At 41.7% G+C, this 24,264-nt stretch overlaps 1 protein-coding gene across 6 annotated transcripts in view; it reads right to left on the bottom strand.

Annotated features, from left to right (window-relative positions):
- Positions 1-24,264, bottom strand: part of fbn1 (fibrillin 1) — a 65,099-nt gene that overhangs the window by 38,821 nt on the left and 2,014 nt on the right. For 4 of the 6 annotated variants that reach the window (XM_031306398.2, XM_031306397.2, XM_031306400.2 and 1 more), the window contains 15 exons: positions 23,671-23,753; positions 21,663-21,761; positions 20,834-20,929; positions 19,205-19,300; positions 10,313-10,510; positions 9,193-9,318; positions 7,690-7,815; positions 6,363-6,515; positions 5,982-6,251; positions 4,673-4,825; positions 4,457-4,576; positions 4,243-4,368; positions 3,224-3,346; positions 2,074-2,196; positions 990-1,142 (listed from right to left, as the gene is read on the bottom strand). In XM_031306398.2, the coding sequence (XP_031162258.1) occupies positions 990-1,142; positions 2,074-2,196; positions 3,224-3,346; positions 4,243-4,368; positions 4,457-4,576; positions 4,673-4,825; positions 5,982-6,251; positions 6,363-6,515; positions 7,690-7,815; positions 9,193-9,318; positions 10,313-10,510; positions 19,205-19,300; positions 20,834-20,929; positions 21,663-21,761; positions 23,671-23,753 (2,045 nt within the window). The remainder of the gene's footprint in view (positions 1-989; positions 1,143-2,073; positions 2,197-3,223; positions 3,347-4,242; positions 4,369-4,456; positions 4,577-4,672; positions 4,826-5,981; positions 6,252-6,362; positions 6,516-7,689; positions 7,816-9,192; positions 9,319-10,312; positions 10,511-19,204; positions 19,301-20,833; positions 20,930-21,662; positions 21,762-23,670; positions 23,754-24,264) is intronic. The other 2 variants (XM_031306401.2, XM_035999598.1) reach the window with 2 other exon arrangements.

Raw genomic sequence — 24,264 nt, 5'->3', positions numbered from 1 at the left:
ATCACATTTGCCAAAATCCAAGAAATCTCAAAGCAGAACATTTAATACCATGTCATTATCAATTTCCACACTTTCTCATTTAGCCTAGATGCATTTCCTTAATGTGGTACAGCTCTGGCGTCTTTGAAGTGCCCATATTATGAAAAAAAAAACACTTTTTCTGGGATTTGGGGTGTTATTTTGTGTCTCTGGTGCTTCCACAAGTATACAAACTTGGGAAAAAAAAACATCCATGCTGTTTTGAGTGAGATACGGGTTTCTGAATGTATCCTGCCTTCAGTCTCCAGGTGAGCTGTTCAAAATCTGCAGGGCCGTCTACGTCATCGGCTGAAACATTTGAATTCTCTGAGTCTCAGCTTCTGCAGGAGACTCCCCTCCTTCTTCAGGATCCGATTCTGGTTCGAACATGTATGGTTGAACTACTGCCGCCACGTCCGTAACTTTCACACGTAGTTCTATCTAGTCACGTTAGTCTACACTCTCCCCGTTACTAATGTCTGGGCCCAAGCACTGACTAAGTGAGTATCTACTGCGCATGTGCGACTCCCAACAAAGATGGAACAGCAGTGAGGTGCCTCACTCTGTAGCTAAAACAAAGAGCTCAACACACAGGGTGAAAAGAGGAGCTGCAGCAATGTGCAGTACAACAAAAATATGGTGTTTTTTGATAATTAAACCACATAAACCTATTCTGGTACAACCGCTAAATACAATTACAAAACTGAAAAATAGCATAATATGAGCACTTTGATATATGACCTTTAATTGGCAGGACTAATGAGAAGTGACTATTCTGTCATTTATGAAATCCAACCTGGTATGTCAAAGAAAACGAAGCATTTAATCTGCTCATCCTGACTTTGACCATGGATGTATGTAGACTTTGACAGGTGTGTTTTGAATTAAACACAAGCTGTGTGTGTCTGTGTGTCAGGCGGAAGGAGGAGGTTTCATATTTGTAAAGGGTGGAGTGATTTAAATATCCGTACCAGAGCTTTGTGGTGGGCAGGGTCGGCAGGGCTCTCCGTAGGCGAACTCTGTACTGGCACAGCAGCACTCCGACTTGGTCACAGCTCCAAATAAAGGCCTAACACACTGCCCTCGCTTGTAGCCGCCATAACACGAACTGCGCATATGTGTATCTGTTTCGGACAATACAAAACAAGAGTGTGTAAGAAACAGAGATGATAAAATATCTGGAAAGAGGCTAGAGACAGAGCAAAGGAGAGAGAAAGGGAGGTGAGCGTCCATAGCTCCAGTAAGCAACAACACTGGCAAAACAAATGGTTGTTCTCTCTTCATAATATCCAGGGATTTGCAGCATTCTCCTGCGCTGATATCATCCTGACGAAAAACGTACCCAGACCGAACAACAACATTTCAACATTTTCCACACAATGCACAAAGAAACGTCATTTGGGAGTATATAGGAATGCTGAAAATAAAGTCATAAACAGATCTGCTCTCCGAGTGCCAGTCCAGGGGATTGCAGCACAAGGAGGCAGGACAACATTTAACATGCTTATTAATGATAGCGAGCATGTGTTTGCAACAGGTTAACAGGATGAGCTGTTAGTGAAGTGTATTACCACGTGATTATTCTCTGCTTTGTCACATGTGCTTGTAATCACTGGACTGGAAAATATTTGTGTTGTGGTTATTCTGGTTAAAATGTGTAGAAAGTTGTACAAGTACAAGTATGCTCACTCTGAGCTTTCTGTTGCTTAGAAAAGTGGGAACAACATTTTGACAAAAGCTCTATCCAATCACCAATGCGAGAATTCACTAAAAACATAAGCATTTGTGCTGGTAGGAAACCACTGGAAGTACCAATTATTTCACAGTAATCAAGTAATCAATGAACTTCTTCAACAGACACATTGTAAAAAATGTTCATTTTCATCTTCTCTATGCAGCAATAAAGAACTTTCAGAGAAGTGTTAGCCAAACTAAAAGAGGGGGACACATGCCGGACACAAAAAGAGGGTGTTTGTGTTGCCTATGAGATGATTGTTTGTCATGGTATCCAAAATGAACACATGAACCATTTCTGGAAACAAAACATTTACTCACCAACACAGACCCGTCCATCCAGGCCCACTGCCATCCCAGCCATACACTCACAGCGGAAGGATCCCTCCGTGTTGACGCAGTGGCCGTTCATACACATACCTGGAGTCTCACACTCATCAATGTCTAGAAACATAAACAGCAAAATAATTTCTTCACAAACTTTTTTTTCACAAAATGAATAGGAGAGGCTCCAGCAGGAAATAAACCAATTTCCTGCTTAAGCAGTAGTTATTAAAGTCCTAAGGTGCTTGATTCATTACAACAAATGCAGCCAAAACTGCTGCACAGTCTCGGTTTTATGACTTCAACTAAGAAAACATTCTTTTCCTTCCCCTTGATCCCATCAGCATATTACAATAATTATCATAATGAGTGTAAACAATGATATGGCATGCACGTGTGTGTGTTTATGTGTATGTGTGTGTGTGTGTGTGTGTGTGTGTGTGTGTGTGTGTGTGTGTGTGTTTGTGTGCTCTGTCTGGGTGTGTTGGGGAACAGACAGACTGTAGATAGAAATGATGAGGCCCCAGGGCCCCTTTAGACTACACATTTCATTAATGACTGCACACTTCCCCCACACCCTACTCTCCTACTTATTTATTTTGCTATGACTTAACCAGGTCAGTGTCTCTGAGATCAAACGTCTGTATCTTAAGCCACGTGGAGCAAAATGGCTGCAAAAGACTGTTCTTTACGGGGCATTTGTTGTATTCATGGTAGCTATTTTAAACATTACATTGATTTAAAATGGTGGATCAACTGTGACTCACAAGTTTGCGTCTCCTAACCAAACCAGTGCTAATTGTGGCATGTTTTGTCGATCTCAGGAGAAGGCCAAATCTCTTTTCTTTTTGCATTGAACAAGTTAGGAAAGGCTGTCTGCTAGAATCTCAAAACAGGTGGGCCCCAACTATCGGCATGTCCAGCTGGCCTGCCCAGGATGCTGAGTGAGTTTTCCCAAAGCTTTTAGGGGGATTTTTGGCTTGTTTGCTAAGAACCACTAACATGCCAGAGAGGTAGCCAACTTCCAAGCTAGCTGAAAATGCGGGTGAAAAGAACAATTGACTCAAAGTATCTTCTGGTGATGTAGCCATTACATTAAAATGTAGAGATGTGATTGTATAATATGTGGGCTTTCTGACAAACACACCTACACACATGCGTCCACTGGAGTCAAGCAGGAAACCATTTTTACAGATGCATTTGAAGCTGCCATCGTCATTGATACAAAGTCCATTGAGGCACATGTTCCTGATCAGACACTCGTCCTGGTCTGTGGATCAATAGAAACAAATCCATAGCTTGATATCAGTGCATTTAGGAAATATATACTGTGGTGGTTAAAGGTACCAACATAGTTTAGTCTGTTAACAACAAATTTCATACACTCCAAAGATACACTACATTTTAGTTGACTTCATTCTGTCTTGACAATCAGATTGTTATAGAACATGCTTGCTTTAATCACGGTTGCTGTTAAACAATGCATTGGAAAGCAGAGACTATATTGAAAACCCTCTTAGGTACATTCAAGGACACACACACACATTGGAGAACTGATCACTGCCAAATCATTACACTGGTGAGCTATGTATGCTGTCAGAAAATCAAGTCCACAGAAAAAATACTAAGCAAACATAGAGATCGGGACATTTTGGATACATTTTTTGCTTTTGAGCAGCCAACTCTTGAATTTTGTATCTTGGAGCATTATTGAACAGAACCACAGGCAGAATTTTCAATATACTCTATGCCTAAAACGTAATTCTTTTGTGACAATAATATAATTTGACAAGAGATTTGACTAGTGTTTATAGCTGTTGCTGTGAAAAGCATAGCAAGATTTGCAAGACTTTTTAGCAAACTAAAATGGATGGAAACAAATTAATGCCTGCAAGGTAAAAAGTAAATATTAATCATATGGTGTACTGTGGAAAAAGGTTGGTAGTAAATATTTTGTAGTTAATGGGCAAAAACACATAAAACCACCAGCATGATCATTTAAAATGCTGTATATTACGGCACATGCAGGCTTTGGTATTTAATCACCACCTTCAACAGATCCACGGTCCATTAAAGATAAACATTACACATACTGTGGTTATTACAAAAAACTACCCTTTAAAAATGTCTCAACTCCATAAATGCAGATGTCACAACTTGACAGACCTTGACAGTTTTTGCCATCTGCTGAAATCTCAAATCCAGCGTTGCAGACACAATGGAAGCTGCCCACAGTGTTCACACAGCGGCCGTTGTTGCAGATACGACCGTTGGCCACACACTCATCCATATCTGGCAGAAACGAACAGATAGCACAGTAAACACTTACATCCTCTTAAGTGTGTGCGCACAGTTGTGTGTCCGTGTGTGTATGTGTAACCTCTGCACTCTGTCCTGGTTGCAGTAGTCTGGAATCCAACAGGACACTGACAGATGTAAGACCCAGGGGTGTTCACACATTCTCCGTGTGCACACGGGCTCCTCTCACATTCATCTTCATCTAAAGAACAAAAATAAAGCTCATAAACCTTCTTCGCTTTATGTACTTCCAGTTTAATGCTTGATAAACTTGTTCCTCACTCTGTCAGGAACTCACCAAAGCACTCTCCTCTTCCATTCAACCTAAAGCCCATGTTGCACTCACAGCGATACCCAGTGCTCGGCATGGGGATACACCTGCCATTCAGGCAGAGGTTGCGGAAGGCCTGGCACATGTTGGTGATGTTCTGGGTGAGGATAACACCGGGACCTAACAGTAACATTCACACAAATAAAATGCTATAATGAAAACTCCACAGTTTCTTTTATTTTTGCTGTTCCTTTTTTGACATCTTAATTTGTAAGATATTTGGTCAACAGCCAATGTACATACAGTATGACCAAACAAAGTAGTAAAGGAAACTTAACGTCTCAACTGTGTGCAAAAGTAGTATCTACACACTTCATTTGCACTGTACTAAGGTCTGGCAGGACTACCATTCTCATTCTCAAAAAGCTCCGAGTTGTTTGAATTTCTCAAGAGAAGCCTAAACTCTGCCGAGCTTCCTTGCAAAATAAGGAGAACATGTTATTGCGGAAGATTTTGCCTAATTAAACTCTTGACATGGTGTGGTGTGCAAACATTCCAGAATATTTTCTTTCAGATAGGACATTTTCTGCACATTTATTTTTGATATTTTCACAGCAATACCCAGATGAAACAAGCAGACTTGTCACAATTAGAAGCTAATACTGCGATTCCAGACTACTCGGAACTGGAAAAATTTCCGACCTCCTACCAAAAAAAGTCGGAGTTCCGGGCAAATCTATCTACCTTGATTTTATGAAGAAGCAGATGTCTGACGTCACACAACAATGGCAGCACCCATTAAAGGACACACTGTAAATAGTAAGCAATCAACTAAAAGGCAACATAAAGTATATTTGCCTGTATTTATTTAAAATAATACATACTATCAAGTAGCAAAACCTGTTAACCATGTAAATTGATGTCAAAATATGTCGTCAATGTTATTAGGTAGCTGGTTACGGTAAACAATCTCTGACTCGTTTTTCCTCCTCTGTTCAGTTTATATGGAGGCTGCACTGCTGAAGCTGCACTTTAATTGTGTGTACAATACACTTGCCATAGTTTGTCATGGTCAGCCATGTTTTTTGTTCACGTTTTGCGTTGTGCACCAGGAACGCTAGCAGGTCGGAATTTGGAAATTTTGCCTGGGACATTCTGGCCTCCGACTTCGACCGGAACGCAGCTTTGGTCAAAGTTTTCTATTGCACATCCACTGAGTCAGACCAAAAAGAGTTTTATGAGTGAGTCATCTGAGTTATAAGCTATCATGGCACACGTCAACTTTGAAGACATGCCATGAATGTGAACCAAACAAAAGCAGAAAGCCGGAGAATACCTGATGGAGGAGGTTGTAAAGGTAGTTGTTCTGGAAATGGAAATTGTCCTGGGATTTGACCTGGAAATAGTCCTGGAATTTGACCAGGAAACACTCCAGGTACCTGGCCAGGAACTTGCCCAGGAGTTTGACCAGGAGTTTGACCAGGAGTTTGACCAGGATATGGAACTGGGTAGATGCCGGGTAGGTCGGGAATCCCCGGGACACGGCCAGGTATCAGTCCTCCTCCGTTCCCATCAGGTATCTGGATGCACAGTTTCTGGTAGTCTTCTAAAATGAGCAGATGTGAAAAACAAAAGAAGGTTTGGCTCTGCGTTGAGACATGGAGACACATAGATGAGAGCAACAAATGTAAAGCCATGAGATGGTAAGTGACCTCACCTGTTCCACGAATTGGGCACATTTCAGGGGCGGACCCATCAGACCAGCAGCGTCCACTATCACAGCAGCACTGCATTTTGGTCAACAGCTGTGAGTTTTGGTTGGCGCAGCGCCCGTTCAGCAGGCTAGCGTAGCAGTACCCACCACGAGCATCTGTGTGAAACAACACAGCATGAAGTTAAAGTAACCATGTTGTATGGAATATGGCATGTGTTGTCTGCACGTTGAGCAAATTGGCAGGAGAACAATCAAAAAGTAGTCATCGTTGCTTCAGATTTTCCATCATTTGGACGATGGAAGCCACTTCCAATAGTCATCACTTCCTATTTATGAGAACCTTTCCTACATCCTGCAGTTTCTGGCACTGTGCACCAGCATGACTAACATTTAGGTTCCCTATTAAGATAAATATATCATGTCTTGTTTCACACCTAGCCCATCCAGCGTATTGACATGGAGAAACTGACAGGCTACACTACTGATTGCTTGGTTAAGTTCGACAAGATGTCAGGCTAGCGTAGAGTTGGTTAGAGGAAAAACAATTGGGCCCTTCAGGGGTCGGCGTAGACATTGCTGCATGGGAAACAGACTCAAATGTTTGGTGAAACAATTTTCTGGAGCAAAAGACTCAGACATTCCTTCCTCACAAACATCCTCTACTGAGGGGGTAATGTGACCGTGTGTTTGCATATGTTTGTGTATACATGCATGTGTGAGTATGTGCGTGTACACCTAATGGACTATTCTGAGCCAAATGTTGTGTGTTTGTTTGTGTGTGTATGAGTGTGTGTGTGTGTGTGTGTGTGTGTGTGTGTGTATGTGTGTGTGTGTGTGTGTGTGTGTGTGTGTGTGTGTGTGTGTGTGTGTGTGAGTGTGCGTGAGACTGTTATCAACCTCCAAGCATGCACACACTTCAATATTCATGCAGACTGACAGACAGACAGACACACACACACACACACACACCTCACTTCTTCCAACTGTTACGTCAAAAAACAAAGTCGCCTGAGCACGAGAGGAGTTCACTTTACTTCTTTCATCCCGTCTCCTCCTCAGTTTAAAGAGAATATAGTTAATTGTTGTGACCTAAATTCTACCAGCTGGAACTTTGGACAGATTTCAGTTCTTTCTGTGCTCAGTGCCAGGCATAAAGGGAGAAGAACCAAAATGGGCTGGAAAAAGGAAAGAGAAAGAGGCGGCACCTTTTTTAGCTTAACTGCTTTGTCTCATATTTCATCTATCCTAGTAACAACGAACCAAAAAGCAAATACAATGCAGGCGATTATCCTTTGGAAAGGTAAGACAGCCAGTGTGACAGACGGCTCACCTATACACCTGGATCCATCCACAGAGGTGTAATATCCCTGGGGACACTTGCACAAGTAGCTGCCAGCCGTATTAGAGCATTCACCTACACCGCAGAGACCTGGAATGTTTGAACACTCGTCGAGATCTACGGAGAGGAGAGGAGGGGAGAGGAGAGGAGAGGAGAGGAGAGGAGAGGAGAGGAGAGGAGAGGAGAGGAGAGGAGAGAATGACAAAAAACTCAAAACATTTTAGATTGCTTCCTGTTCGCTGAAAACTAACTTGAAATGTGAATCTTCAAGAATGACTAGACCACATGTTGGCAATGGCAATGGAAATAAGGCATTGTCACAGGATATTAAATCCAGGGGCCTCTGTAGCTGCTCTTCTGTTAGCACCATTGCACAAAGTCTGTTAAGAAATACACTGTAACTTAGACCTACTTTAAATGTCTTTTACACAGTCCAGAAGATTTCCGGCAATTATTTCTGGGCATAAAAAAGTGCATATTTTATTCTGCAAATGAGTGCCACAAAAGCCTGCTCAGTTTGTTTCACTACAGCTAAACTTGGTCTGGAAATTGTCATATTCATGTCTTAATGAGCCAATATTTTTCACAGGCTAACTGTGGGTCTTTATGTGTGGAGGAACAAAAATGATGCATAGAGAAGGATTTCATTTAAGATTTTTCTAGAGACAGAAACACAATTATAAAGTAAGAAAAGATTGTGATAATAATAATTCTGTAAGCCAGTCTGAAGTTGATCATTAGGATCCCCATCTGAGATTTAAAAAAAGAGATCTTTTTAGAACACTTGGACATCATTTTACCTGACTATCTCTTGATTCATATCGTGCAATGACACACCTGGCTGAGAAGCTGTTTTAAAGTGAAACTACAAGTTAACATTTAGCTATAATGCCAAATGGCATGGAGAAGAGTCATGTGTCAGTGAAGTGACTCAGTAATGTGTATTATACAGCAACATTTACTAACCTTAGCTAACATTAGTCACCATAAACTACTGGTCATTCCAGACTAAGTAAAGTTGGAGCAACAAAAAAAGAGTGTATTGAATTTAGCAATGGTGCGTTTTATGTCTCATGAATTCAACTTTTCATTTGTAAGAGGAAAAAAGTTTTATTTCTTATTTCAAAAGTTGCATAGTCTCTAGTCTCTCTCTTTAACACATGTATGGGGGGGGGGGCTCTTTCAAGCTTCACAAATAAATGTTAAACAGGATTACTGAGAGAAAGCTGAGTGCTGCTTTAGTTTAATTAAACGTATTTCAAGGGAAGGGCAAAGTAGGTTATGTGTGGTCTTTCCCCACAAAGTAATAATCAGAATACCACGACTGAGGTGAAGTTAACCACAACTAGACGGATGTGGCTTTTAACTCTACTTTCACATTGTTAATTAGAAACTTTTAAAATAATTTATTTTAGCCTACTCTGTAATTCCAGCTAACACTGAAAGTCAGACGTTTCACAGTTTTAATGTGATGGCTGCTAGCTTGATTCTTACCTTCACATTTCTGTGAGACCTCATTGAACTTGTGCCCAGCGGGGCATTTACATTCAAAGGATCCTACTGTGTTGATACAGTTTCCTCCTTGACAGATGCCAGGGATGGCCTGGCACTCATCCACATCTGTACATACAAAGCATACAATTAATACACACCCAAACACAAACACACACACACACACACACACACACACATAGGCTAACATTACCATGACACACTAATCTGCACACGTCTGGTCTGGATGTGTATGGATTGAAATTAGGTCTGTTTTACCAGTCTTGCGCTGACTTTCCAGCGATCAACAGAGTGACAAGGGAAAAGCGAAAGAGAGAGAGGAATGTCTCCTGCAGGAGAAACAGAAATTGAAACCAAGTTGACCAAGGAAGAGACAGAAATATAGAAAGGACAGGTGTACAGTCAAAGAGACGATTACAGTTGTGATCACATACAATGATGTATACTAATGTATATGAAGATTTGGAGGGAAACCATGCTGTCATTAGAGTTGATCCATCAATCCATCCAACAACCTTTGGGAAAAACCTGAAATCTGTGACTTGGTGAGGTACACTGACGATTAAATGAAATTCATTTAATGAATTTGACAGATTAAAATGTAGGTCTCAGACTGAAAACCTCCAGGAGGCTGTGACCTGATGCAGTCTCAGAGCACTCCGTGTACTTCTGCGTCCTGGCTCAGGTCCGCCTCCCCTGCAGAGCTTCTGCTGTTGTTGGGTCTGGAGCAGACAGGCAAAGGGCCGTCTTACCAGAAATGAGCTCTCCCACGTGGCACCGCCACTGACCCGTATTACTGACTCTGACAGTCCCGCCACAGCGGGTGTCTGCGGGCATTCCATACACATGTGGGAGGCACTGCCACCCAACCCAATTTAACCCAATTAGAACTAATCCTCTGGAGAGGTGATGATAGGTAGAGATGAGGGTACGACAGAGGGAGAGGGGCAAAGGCAGACAAGGAGGGAGAAGGAGTTAAAACGGGAAGATAGAAGCAGCACTACTCAAAGAAGGAGAGAGAAGGGAGGGTGACAGAGAGAGAGAGAAAAAAAAAAAGACAAAAACAGAAAAAGAGACAGAGACGCTGAGGAACAGACTTTACCTTGGCACGCCCCGGTGCGGTGGTTTGGTATGAACCCTCTTCGGCAGGGGTGAGGCTGGGCTGGGCACATCTCACAGGGGTGACCCCACGCCCGTCCCACTGTGGCGCAGCACAAAGTCTTTGTGCACACAATGCCTGTGAGCTGGCCTTGACACATCTGGTTATGCACCGAGGCGAAGCACGGTCCAGTGCGGTAGTCTGCAGAGGCAAAGCAGGAGTTCGTATTTTGTGGAAACTTACTGTAACTTTGTTTCTTTATTTTCAGTACAAACGCAATGCAAAACAGCAAAGTTTGGTTGCGAGTCAAACAAAAACACTTTTACTGGTTGAAGACTAAAGATTAAAAAAAGAAATGCTTACTTATGTGAAACATTTCAACCCAAATTGTGATAGAAAAAGCTAAAGCCAATGCTGAAAAAACTAAAACCTGAACTTGATACCTGAACAGAATAACTGTCTGGCATACACAACAGAAACTCTTAAATAAATGCAATTTTGCATGACATCTACAACTCACTTACATTACAGTATATGTGATAAAAGCACTGCAGAGCGAACAGTAACACACTCTATAAAGAATGCATTGTCTGTTCCTGGCATTATCATCAGTCTGGCACTCAGGTGCATTGTATGTGCATCTGTGCGTGTGTGTGTGTGTGTGTGTGTGTGGGCTTGTTTAACTATATTCGTGGGGTCCAAAAACCGGGAGTCAAATATACTTGTGGGGTCCCGACAGCTTTGTGGGGCCAAAATGCTGGACCCCACAAGTTTAAAGGGCTGTTTGAGGGTTAAGACTTGGTTGTAGGATTAGGGTTAGAATTAGGTTATGGTTAGGGTGAGGGTAAGGGTTAAGGTTAGGCATTTAGTTGTGATGGATAAGGTTAGGGTAAGGGGCTAGGGAATGCATTATGTCAATGACGGGTCCCCACAAAGATAGTGCCACAAACCTGTGTGTGTGTGTGTGTGTGTGTGTGTGTGTGTGTGTGTGTGTGTGTGTGCGTGTGTGTGCGTGTGTGTGCGTGTGTGTGTGTGTGTGTGTGTGTGTGTGTGTGTGTGTGTGTGTGTGTGTGTGTGTGAGAGATAGAGAAAAGCAGAGATAGGTAAAGGGTCTGGAAAACCTTTTAAAGTTGTGTGGGAGAGTAATAGACACAAGCTAGAATAAGCAAAGACATAGAGACAATGAAAAATCAGTCTGGTGCACGTGCATGTGATATGATCATCAGTATTACCTGTATTGTGTTTTAAAGGCAATGTGACACATTCACCATGTAGTGTGCTGCCTTTTATCATTTTTCTAGTTATACACCATCTAGGGAATAGGTCATCATCCCAAGGCTGGCAGAGGCTGACTGACAGGGTGTGCCTGTGGAACACAGTAGGTGATTTCCACACTAGCTACAGCAGCCTAGAATTAAAACTAAATAGCTTATAATAAATATGAGCTCAAGAGTGTGAAGAAAGTCCCTCCGTCGAGATTATTCACCTCTCCTCCCCTTCAAACTGGTCCCTTGATCCCACTGCTTGCATTTATTTATCCCCTCACTTCATCATCTCTCCAAACACCACTCCTTAGTTAGAAAACTCCCCACAGATTCATCGAAATCACCGAATCATATCAGGTGAAGGATTGGAAGATGGCGAAACAGAGATAGCAACAGAGAGAAAGAGAGAGGGAAAAACTTCCAAAAGAATCTGGCCGAGATCCAAAAGCAAAAATCATTTCCACATTTCACGGCAGACAACAGACAGGGAGAGGAAAGAGGGAGACCAGTTCCAACAGCGCAGTCGTTTAAAACAAACGAGACATTGTGCGTTTCCCGTGTGGACCGGGGCCCAGCCCAGACCCGTCACGTGCACCACAGCCTCCACGGTCTCTCCGCCTCTGGCACCAGCACTGTGTGAAACAGAACTGGGTCATCTCTCCTTTACTTTCTCACTCCCTCCTGCTTAGGCTCTACTGGAGACCAAATGCTTTTGATTCTTAGTTTACTTCTCCGTCCGCACAGTGGTAGAAAGTAACAAAGTACATTTACTGAAGTACAGTTTTGAGTTATTTGCACTTTACTTGTGTAATCTCCATTTTGGCCAACCTCTACCCCACGACATTTCAGAGGGAAATATTGTACTTCTTAAAAAAATGGGGACGGCTGTGGCTCAGGAGGTAGAGCGGATGTCTACCAATCGGAAGGTCGGTGGTTCGAAGTGTCCTTGGGTAAGATACTGAACCCCAAATTGCTCCTGATGCTGCGCCATCGGTGGGTGAATGCTACCTGTAGTATAAAGCGCTTTGAGTGGTCGCTAGGACTAGAGAAGGGCTTTATAAATGCAGTCCATTTACCATTGAATCCACTACATTGATTTTAGAGCTACCAGAAAGTTAGTACTTGCTACTTTGAAGATTAAGTTGCTGAAATATATAGTACTAGTACAACAAGTTTGGCATAGTGCTGGTTGGACCAGTTACAACATTTAGGATATAGTTCAACATTTTGTGAAATACGCTTCTTCACCTTCTTACCAAGAGTTAGATGAGAAGATTGATACATTCTCATGTCTGTAAAGTAAATAAAGCTACCTCCGGTAGCCGGTTAGGTTAGCATACAGTAGCATGAAGGCTGGAAACAGCTAGCCTGGCTGTGTCTAAAGGTCAGTCTGTCTTACATTAGTCTGGATCATCAGAAGTATATTTCCAGGGTAATTGTCCCTCCGTTTCCGCTCTCTGTGTGTGTTGCCATTCCCTTCACTTCGAGAAACAACAACAAACTTTGAGCTAGCAAGCTACATGCTGAAAATGGAAAAAAGTTCAAGGAAAATCTGGATCATGCAATAAGGCAGGCCTGCTTGGTTCTTGGGGATGATTGATTGTAAAGATTTACAAAGAATATTTACAGCAAAAAATTTACAGCATTTAATATCTAACTGGGACATTTTGGGACCGATTGGGGGGGATTATGGACGAAGTACACTCAGCGATTCACTGATAAAAGCAAATTACGTTTAACCATGTATCCAGCTAATTTAAATAGCTCACGTTACTGTATTGTTTTACAGTTAACTTAATTTATTATTGTATGTGGCGTTTTCTTTTGTAGGGTGCAAATGTTCCACTAAAACAAGTTCCTTCCCGAGACTATTTTGCAGAGGCACCGCCACTGCGTCCGGAGCTTAGCGCCACCCAAGACGATTGAGATTTGTTTAAAGAAATGCAAATAAAGTGTTTTTTCCTCCTATCCCAGAATGTATGTCTGGAGTAGCCAGACCTTACTCCACAGCGCTGTGGAGATAGGTCCAGCAATGTAAGACTAGTCTTACATAATCGTGCACATAACCGCCTGTAAATTAGTGAACTTTAGTGGTCCAGGTAGGCAATTTTGTTACTTTCAGATAGAGCCAGGCTAGCTGTTGCTAAACTAAGCTTCATATTTAACAGACATATGTGACAGTGGTATCATTCTTATTATCTCTAGGCAATGAAGCTAATGATTGCACTTTCCTAAAATGTGAAACTATTCCTTTAAAAGTCTATTTATCAGTAATTTATAACACTCTCAAAAGGGCCATTCTGCAAAATAAGTAATTTCACTAGTGAAACTTAATTAAGTCTCCTGTACTTTTACCAATAATGGAATATTTAACATTGTTGTATACTTCTTCCACCACTGCTTTCAATGACATTTGCTTTGTAACAACAAACCCAACTAGTTGCCAGGTATCTACTTGAAGCCTACATTATGTGCCTTACCTGCAACAACAAAGGTATACATGTATATAGGAAAAAAGCAATTACAGGAACTATGAAAAAATTTTACATGGCGCCCATATAAGCTGAGTACAGCAGACTGCGTAAAGAACTCAAGTTTCTCTTTTCATCTGATTAAGGTTTATGTGTTATTACTGTCGGGCTGCCACACATAATCCATCTGACATAATACTTGCTCATTACAGCTGTTAGTGGAGGAGAGCAAACACTAAAAACACAGATCTGAGCATGATATAAAGCAAATACAAGGGCAGCACTTAAACAGGCAGCTGAGGTAAACAGGGAGAGGCGGACAGCTGTAGGGTGAAAGTGGTGTCATTTCATCTGTCATCTTACTGTCTTTCTGTGAACTGCATACAGCTGGGGGATCCACCCATGTCCTGTACATCTGGGAGCAATCGCACATGTTCACACATACAAACCCACACACACACACACACACACACACACACACACACACACAAACACACACAGTATCTCAGCCAATGTCCCAGCCCCTCATCCACAGTCTAGCCAGAGATGATCTCAAAACAGACAAAAATGCTGCTCTTATTTTTGCTTTAGTGCTCTACTTTTGAAAACACTTTTTGCATATTATGGTAGCTGCTTCAGTAAACATGCATGTTAATATGGGAGCAGACAGCTTGTTGTGACTCTCATTAGTAGGTGATATTTTGTCAGTGCAGAGGTTCAGTAACTTTTTTTTTTTTAAGATTATTTTTTGGGCATTTTTAGGCCTTTATTGACAGGACAGCTGAAGAAATGAAAGGGGAGAGAGAGGAGGAATGACATGTAGCAAAGGGCCGCAGGTCAGAGTCGAACCTGAGCCCGCTGCGTCGAGGAGTAAACCTCTATATATGGGCGCCCGCTCTACCAACTGAGCTATCTGGGCGCCCGAGGTTCAGTAACTTTGTGAACACAATGGAAATGTTGGCTTCCTCATTGACCGGTAATTTTATGCCCAACAACAGCCTCGGTGGGAACAGGAGGGAAGCCCGCTGGAAAGTGGGTCAAAAGAATTTCCTGGATTAACTCCAAAGTGTTTGTACACATTCACGCACACAAAAATCTTTCCACAGTTTCCATATGCACCTTCCCCAATCTACACCTCGCAGATGGTGTTCACAGCATCCTTACATGCTTTAACATATGCGTAATTTGTTCACATGCATCCGTGTATGCATGCGTTTGTGTGTGTTTCCATGCATGTGTTATGGGGTCTTATATCTGGGTGGGACCTTCCCTATTGGCCCGTCAGCAGATTTCTCCATCCTCCCAGGACTAACAAGTTGAGCATGCACTCAAACACACACACACACACAGACCCACACACACACTGTGTTATCTAACTACTGAGGTTTGCATTGGGCTAGAACAGAGCCTGATAGGGAAAAGTCAGTGAGGCATTAAGAGACAAGAGAGACCCTCAGCTGACTGACCAACTTCCCTGTTGGACTCTGGCTGCTGACTTATTGACTGTGTAACTCACGTGTTGCCACATTTCAGGCCAGTATTTCACCACCTTCCCAAGTGAACTAAATGGCGTCACACCGACAGCTCGACTTTATTGCTAAATGACTGCAGCAGGAGCAAAGAACCCTGCGTGCAATCAGCAGCATTTGGATGGATCTCACCAATCCCACATTCTGACCTAAATCGCATTTGTAACCAACAAAGAACACGTTGATGTACCAGGCTGCATTTCCACTGCAGTCAGCTATGCCGGGTGGTGGGAACACTGGTCAGCAGATCACCAGTCACCAGCACACAGCTCAAAGTCACACAGCTCTGCATTAGTAATGTGTTTATGTTGAGCCCTGATTGCACCAGGATCTTTCCACACCCAAGGAAACCACTGAGTCCTGAATGCAGGTACTTCTCCCCTGGTCAGATCATGTGTTTGTGGAAAACCTTGTGTTCTTGCTGATGTGATAAGACCAAGCCATAATGGGGCACGGTTCTGTAAACTGCATTAAAAACAGTGTGGGGTTTTGCATGTGCGCACGGATGTGTGTACACATGTACTTTATGCATGCGCTTGTGTTTGTGTGAGAGCACAATGGCTTTCCCTTGAGAGGTGATGGATACTAGCCAAGGAAATTCCAGTTAAGGTAACTTAACCCAAAACGCCACTGTATCCGTATAACTTTCTCTACCTCTCTTGGTGCAACCCAATGCAAGATGAAGGACCAAATAACTGATACATTAACAGGGCTGCAAATACTGATTATTTTCCTTATTGATCTGCTATGATTAACAGGTCAATAAAATGTAATAATAATATTGAGTCAGTAAAATGTGACAAAATCGTGAATAATGCCAACCACAAGTACCCAGAGCCAAACATGACATCTTCAAATAGCTTGTTTTGTTTGACTAACAGTCCAGAACCCAAATAGTATTAATAATGAAGCCAAAATAAATAATGAACCCAAAGAAGATTAATAATGATTCAAAACAGAAACAGCAGCACATCCTCAATTTTGACTTGTTGGATCCAGAAAATATTTGGCATTTTTACTAAATAAATGATCGAAACGACTAATCAATTATATATGTAAAAGTATAATTACACCCTGCACTGGCCAGTTAAGGCATATCTAAATCTTGGATGTGAATGACAGAAGATGGAAGTTAGTCTCCAAGCAGCTGTTCCCACACACACACACACAAAGAAAGACTGCCTGTTTCTCTCATAGAACAACACCATTACTATAGCAGAAAAGAAATGACCAATCATAAAGCAGCAGACAGTGAGTGGCCAGTTGCATGTTTGTCACCTTACATGGCAAAATATGGCAAGTTTTAAAACCAGATGTGGTGAAATCCTTTGCCCATACATCATTTCTTCATCAGAAACAAAAACACAAGGCACAACAGCAGAGCATTTCAGAGATTCCTTGTGCTCCCTGAAAAATATGAACATCTAGAAGATGCTGTGCGCCTAATTTGAATTCCTCATGTAACGGAGTTAAAAATGCACTTTATTAATTCTAATTTCTAATTTATGTTTAATTAAATTTTAATCATATTTGAATCACCATTTGATGATTTGTTGGGTATTTGTGAATTTTATCTTATTGAGTTTGATTTATTTATCATATTGCTATTGTTTCCTGCGGAGATGTTGTTGCTGCACTGCGCCTCTATTGTACCTCCTAAGTTGCCGTAGCTTTCGTTTCCTCCTCACAACACCGTCTTGTATTGCTGAGGTAGGTTGCGTGTAAAATGCTGCTCCGCTATTTTATTGTTTTCTTTGAAAATTGTGTTGTGACCTTTCAATATTTATTGTCTCGAAGTTAATACGATATTAACTAGCTGTTTTGTGCCGTTTTTACGGTTAAATATAAGTTTTAACGATGCTTTGTTTAACTCTTTCTTTTCGTGCCATTTTCGCGCTGTTACTGTGTAATGTAAATAACGGAGGCTCTACAGTCCATTTTGAGTGTGTAAATCCTGATTTCATGTTTAGGAGCAGAGGTGCGGATAGTAGGAAACAGTAGACCAGAAGCCAATTAATGTGATATTGTTTTCTTTGTTAGACGTTATACTCTTTTTGTTATCTGTGCAGTCACCCAAGCCCACGTACTGTTTAATTTTGCCTACTGAAACTGTTAGAAAGTATAAAAACATTGGTTCTCATGTTTGTCACATATATTGTTATAATTCAAGTATGGTTTTCCCAGTGTATTCTAATTGCTCCTGTTGGCTAGCAGTGTACATATTAAGAGTTGAATGAGATACTATACTGTGATGTGATTTTGTGTATGTATGGTAGAAAATGAGATCACTCTGACACAGTATCGTCCTGAGGAACAGAGGTGCGGATTAGGGCTGTCCTCGACTAAAGAAATTCTTAGTCGACTAACACTTATATGATTTTGTCGATTAATCGATTAGTTGATGTAATCGACAGAGCTGTGCTCTTTGAGAGGTGGTTAAGACTAGAAAAGCACAATATAAATGCAGTTAATTAACCATCTGTAAAACTGACTTTCTCCACAATTAATCCTGCAAAAGCACCACTTTAAATCTGGTGTTTACCAGAAATGTGCTCATAAGTTTCTTGGAAATGAGTAATTAAGCATGAATAAGCATAAAAAATGACTCATCAACTAAAGAAATCTTAGTCGACTAAGACCAAAACGACCGATTAGTCGACTAATCGACTAAGAGGTGGCAGCCCTAGTGCGGATCGTAGTAAACAGTAGACCAGAAGCCAATTAATGTGATATTGTCTTCTGTAGAGCAAATAAATCTCGGAAAACCGTCAGCTGAATCTGTCTGTCTTCACACCCTGTCCACATCTGTTACACTCAAACGTCTCACAAACCCTTTGGCCAAGCTTCCACAGGAAAGAGTGGAAACCAAGTCACAATATGTAGAAGTGTGCTTCAGCAGATAAGACCTGGTGCTACCAGGCAACCAGATAGGATCCCATTACTTGAAGAAAACACTGAAGTCAACTAAGTCCCATTACTTGAAGAAAACACTGAAGTCAACTAAAGGGCCGATCCTCATTCGGACCTGACAGACAGGCCTCTGAAGCATGGCCTTGTTAAAAGGGACATTACTAATTAGGAGTACTGTTGCCAGTCCAAATATTAGCTTTACAAGGTCAGCCCTTGGACCTCCACAGGTCATAACCATCACAGACCCCCAGCACATACACAAAACACATAAACACACGTGCACATTTCACTCACAAACACAATGCCGGCCACTCTCGGTTTGAGTGTGCTTGTATACTTTGGAGTCTTGGCTCACATGTGCCAGAGAGCAACCACAGGAGGTTGGGAGGTCTTCAGTTAACAAACAGCGCACATTTAGAAAGACATTACATTCCCCAGAGCATTGTTTGAGAGCAGATGTGGAAAATAATGGACAAGCTTGACATGCAAAAGTTCCACAACAAACCACATTCCTGGAGCCGGTGCCATGACTAAGCAGGAATTGTTTTCAGTCACAAAAAACAACCGCCATTCAGCATTGAGTCACGTTTTCACAAAAGCAGCCCGTGTGGCTTTGAAAACCACTTTAGCAGTAGTGAGTAGTGAAAGTAGAGCATAGTGACAGTGTGAGGTAAGATGAGCAAGAGAAATGCTGAGTACTGCGAGTGTGGCGCTCATTACCTCTCTCACACTGAGCCCCGGTGAAGCCATAGGTACACACACATCTGTTGGGAGCCACACACCTTCCTCCGTTGAGACAGCCATTTTCACAAACCGCTGGAGAAGAAAAGAGAGAAAAACAAACAATGACACAACACTGACATGAGGACACCACAGTGAGTTACAAAAAATTCAATTTATTTCTGGTTTATACAATTTGGGTCTCATGTTTGTAATATGGTCATTTCTATTGGTTACGGTAACATTGCAGTCCCTAAATTAATTACAGAGACCTGTGAACATGATGACATCGCTAAAAAGAAGTCAGACAACAAACAGAGCAGCCATTGATCAGACCAGCTACAGACACATTAGCTACTTTATTTGGAGGTAAAACCTGAAATGCTGCAAATGATCCTTCATTACACAGGAAAACAGTGCACACACAACTATAGTAAGTATGCAAGTTGAATCAGAAAGTTGATCTGTACACTGTAATAGATGTTTAAGAGTTTGATTAATAATTTTCCAGTTTGCCTTTGATTTCCCTTCCAAAGAAGTCGTCTCATCAGACTGCACGTTTCTCGCCTCAACGCACTTCATTTCAGAAATGTGGCCATGAGCATGTCTCAGCAAATAACTTGGTAAATACAGAGTTGTTATTACTAATAGAAAGGATGGCCAAAATAGCACCTCTGAGGGGCTGTACTCATAGACAGTTAAATAAATGGACTAAACAGATCCTGTTGCTCTGGACGGAGACCAGTGATGTTAGAAGCACTTTTCCGGTGAGGGCTGAGCGTTACTGCGCAGCCTCCAACTAAGCTTGAAGATGTAGATGTGACGTGAGCAACCTGTCTGAAAGTTGTAAGTCTTCTGGTAGCTGTGCCAAGACAAATCTCAATCATTCCCAATCTTGCAGAGACGGAGAGCGTAGGTATATGTAAGGAGATAACATAGGCACAGGCTAATTATTGCTAACTAAAATGCTAGTTAACATTAGTAATTAAACTTAAACGGCTAATGTAAGTCGAAACTGCCTGCGAGCTTCTCCTGTACTATACGGTAAGTCCTCTATTATGCGACAGTAAGTTGTGTGGTTATGACACAATCGTTAGCCTATTTTTACAAAAATGTCTACTACAGAGCCATAACGTGAGGTACAAGGTAATGGAGCCTTTTATACATTGTCGTGTTTATTTAGAAATAAACAATTGAAAAATAAAGTCTTTAAACGCTTCAGATGTAAAGTTATTTGCTGTCAAAGTGACGTCAAAATGAATGGCAGTCAATGGAATGCTAACGGCGGGTGAGTGCTTGTTAGCATCAAAATGGCGCCATAGGAGCTATGCTTGCCAGACGCTCGCTTACCCCCTTGGCTGTACTTGGGCACAGCAGCTTTGAGCTAAATGCTAATGTTGGCATGGCAGCATGCCCACAATGACAATGCTAACATGCTGATGTCTAGCATGCCTAATGTTTAACATGCTCACATCTTAGTTTAGCGTGATAGTATGCCAACATTTGCTAATTAACAATAAACACAAGGACAAGCATTAGGAAATGGAGGTTATATATCGTTGTCTTAAATCTTAAATCATGTAAAAGTGTGTCACAGCGGTCTTTTGGATTTTTCAGGACGATCCTTACGTTGACCACAGTGGTTTCCCACGTAGCCTTTCTGACACTGGCAGTTGTCCTCAGCACATGTTCCCCCATTCATACACCGAATATTACAGTGCTGGACTGTGGGCACAACAATACAAACAGACACACACAGAGCAATGTTGGGAGTTAAATTCAGAGTAAACTAACACAACAATACAAACAGACACACACAGAGCAATGTTGGGAATTAAATTCAGAGTAAACAAACATACGCTGCATATTAGATTTACAACATCAACAGAATGCACTCTGAACTCGAAAGTCATGTTCAGATATAATTTCCTACAAATTTGTGGTGTGCAAACAGATGAGCGCATTGGGTTGAAGTGCTGTGAGCTGCAAGAACAGCAACATGGAGGAGATGTTGACTGTGGACGTCTTCCAAAGCACATACACACACACACACACCCACGAGATTGACCGCTGTTCGCAAGAACGTGATTGCAACATATATCAATAGCTTGAAGCCGTTCTAAGGGATGTTTTTAGGAGGTTCGTTGGCTTAGTATCTCATATTTTTGTGCCATGCTAGTTCATGATCATAACTCATGATGAGAAGAAGAAAACATCTAAGAAAAAAGATGCAAATGGGCCAGTGTGGTCTGATCTCAAAAAAATCTGAGCAAATTGTAATCTCTTTCACTTTTATCCTATCGTGAAAAACATATGACAAGACTGTATGTTTTCTATAATCTTTCATCTGTCACTGCTTGTCATTATTGTTACTGCATGGTGAAAAGTTTTTTCTACAGATTACAGCTCGTTCAAAGGAGTTCACTGCCTGGAAAAAGGGGAGGTGCTGTTTAACGACCTGACTTGGATCCACAGGATGGGGCGGTCTGGCCGTTGGGGCAGGTGCACATGTTGGGTCTGGAGCAAAAACCATCTCCACATGAACTCCGGCAGATCGCTGCAAAGAGGAACATGACACTCAGTCAAACAACATAAAAAAATGTCGTTTGTCAGGTGCAAGATAAAATAACAATAACAACAATTTCAATAACTTTATGGTGTCAGGATTTGTCTTGGTTGTGCTTGAGAGGAAATTCATGTTATGAATCTGTTGCTTGTCTGCCTCACTGCAGGTTTTGAATTTCAGTTTTGAATTTAATTTGGGGAAACTTAGGCCATGATCTAAACCTCATACTGAACTCTTATCTAGAATATTTCAAAACCCAAACAGACCACAGTCCAAATATGGCCAAACCTTCCTTTTAACCCTCATCATGGTTTAGTTATAGAAGCCAACTTGGCAACAGCGTCAAGCTATTTTCTTCTTTAAATGTGTACTAGTGTGTGTTTTCAGTTGGAACTGGCTGTTTTTCGCTCAGTTGTTCTCTCTCCCACAGACTGTTTTTGGCATGGTCCTTTGCCCCTAGCTCCCATCAGGTAGAGTCCAGCCACTGACCCCTACTCCCTGAACCCCACTGCTAAACAATGTCATTAGAGCCGCGACAGGCATCCGGCCAGCCAAGCAGCCGGACTGCAAACACACAACTCTACTGCCTCTCAGACCTTCCTGTCTACTGAGAAAGAGAGAGAGAGAGAGAGAGAGAGAGAGAGAGAGAGAGAGAGAGAGAGAGAGAGAGAGAGAGAGAGAGAGAGCAAGAGAGAGGAAACCAGAAAAAGAAACCACTTCTACTTCTACTACACTGTCCGGAAGAAATGGAACAAAACTATAGAGACCAATTCCCACTTGTTTTACCATCTAGAAAGCATGTACTTGCTTTTATTATTTTGCATCAGATAACGTTTTTTGGAGTATTTCAATATTCCAATAATTATTGAAACTGTAATGTGGTTTTGAACAAGTGGACAATAACCGGTAGCTTATTTTTAAACCTGTCAAACATCCTGTTCAAACTTTGAACAAAACTTCAGAAAGTGTTGGCAGTCAGTATAATCAATGATTGTTCATTATCTCAAAATTACAAGTTTGTTGTATGACAGACTCACCATACATCCGTAATAAAGTTAATAAAGTTATATACTCACAATAATATTGCATTTTATTCCTGCTATATTAATTAGATACTGTTCAAGAATGAGAATGAATCAAATTCTTATGTGCTGCTAATTAATGGATATTCAAGTCTGGTCTGAAGGAGTCATCCTGTTAAGGCCATTACAGACCAACCAGACGGCCGACCCTCGGCAGAAAAGGCAGTTGGACTGATCAGTCTCCCCGAGTTGGTCAAAAAAGTGCCTCGGAACACACCAAAGCGACGAGACGTAATACGTCTCCATAACAGCAGGCGCGATAATCTGTATTGTCGCCCAAAAAAATGAAAACCAGCAGCTAATTGGACGAACGCGTCACGTGGGTCTGGCTGCTGCTTCCGGATGTTGGATTTTTCAACCGGCCATTAATGGCGACTCATTCAGAATACGATCTCATATTGTACTAAAATAGTTCACCGAAACGTGTTTCTGAAAACATTTTAAGCGAGAAATAGGCCAGGCAGTTGCTGAATCTGTCTTCATTTCAGATCGACAAAGATCAGTTTAAAACATTTTCGTCAGATTTTGAGAGGCTTAGTCACGGTCATCCCGCTTGCCATTTCCGGGTGAGTCCCGACTGCCCTGTCTCCGACTGAGCATGTCAGGTCGGCCAAAATGAAGGCCGACAGCTCCTCCAACGGATGACGGCACGGAACACACCGAACAGACTCGAGTCACTGACCTCGCCAGACTGTCCAACAGCCGATTATCAGTCCGGTGTGTAGCCTTTAGAGTATTTTTCCAACAAAGTAGCAATTTTCAGTTTATGTAACATGCAGTTACTCAAAGTTCGGTAGAGGAATGGAGGTGATACTCACGAACAATGCACTGGTTTCCTCCAGTCAGAGTCTTCCAGCCTGGGCAGCAGTAGGCATTGTTCCTTGAGCCACAAACATTCGGTCTGTGGAAGATGCAGCATCAGAGGGTCAATAATCCATGTCACACAGTTCAGATCCCTCTCAAGTCAGGTCCATTAAATTCATATAGACCAGTACTAATGGAAGCTCAATGATTACTGATCCACATACTATAACACCTCATCAGACGCATTAGGATTAATAGCAGATTGCTCAAAGACACTTCAACAGGATCAAAATCCAGTCATCACAAGGTCACTTCCATGTCACTTAAAATTCCAGTGATGTTTGTAGGAATAGCAAACACACAGCCCCTCCCAAAATACTAAAATTATATTTTCACAGCGCCCCCCCAAACAAAAGCATAAAATGTCCACTGCAGGTCTACTGCATGTCTATCTTATATGTATCTATTACATCTTTTGCAACAACACTACAGTACACATTTTTTGCTTGTGACCCTACTTATGACTTTTTTGTCCTAAATAGGAAAAACTATGAAGTATTTCGCAATTATCTAGTGACCCCTGAGATAACCACTGGACTGTGTTATGG

This window comes from Sander lucioperca, chromosome 3, assembly GCF_008315115.2.
Source record: "Sander lucioperca isolate FBNREF2018 chromosome 3, SLUC_FBN_1.2, whole genome shotgun sequence".
NCBI lineage: Eukaryota > Metazoa > Chordata > Actinopteri > Perciformes > Percidae > Sander > Sander lucioperca.
The sequence above is the reverse complement of the archived record's forward strand: the minus strand, read 5'-3'. Positions and strand labels throughout refer to the sequence as shown.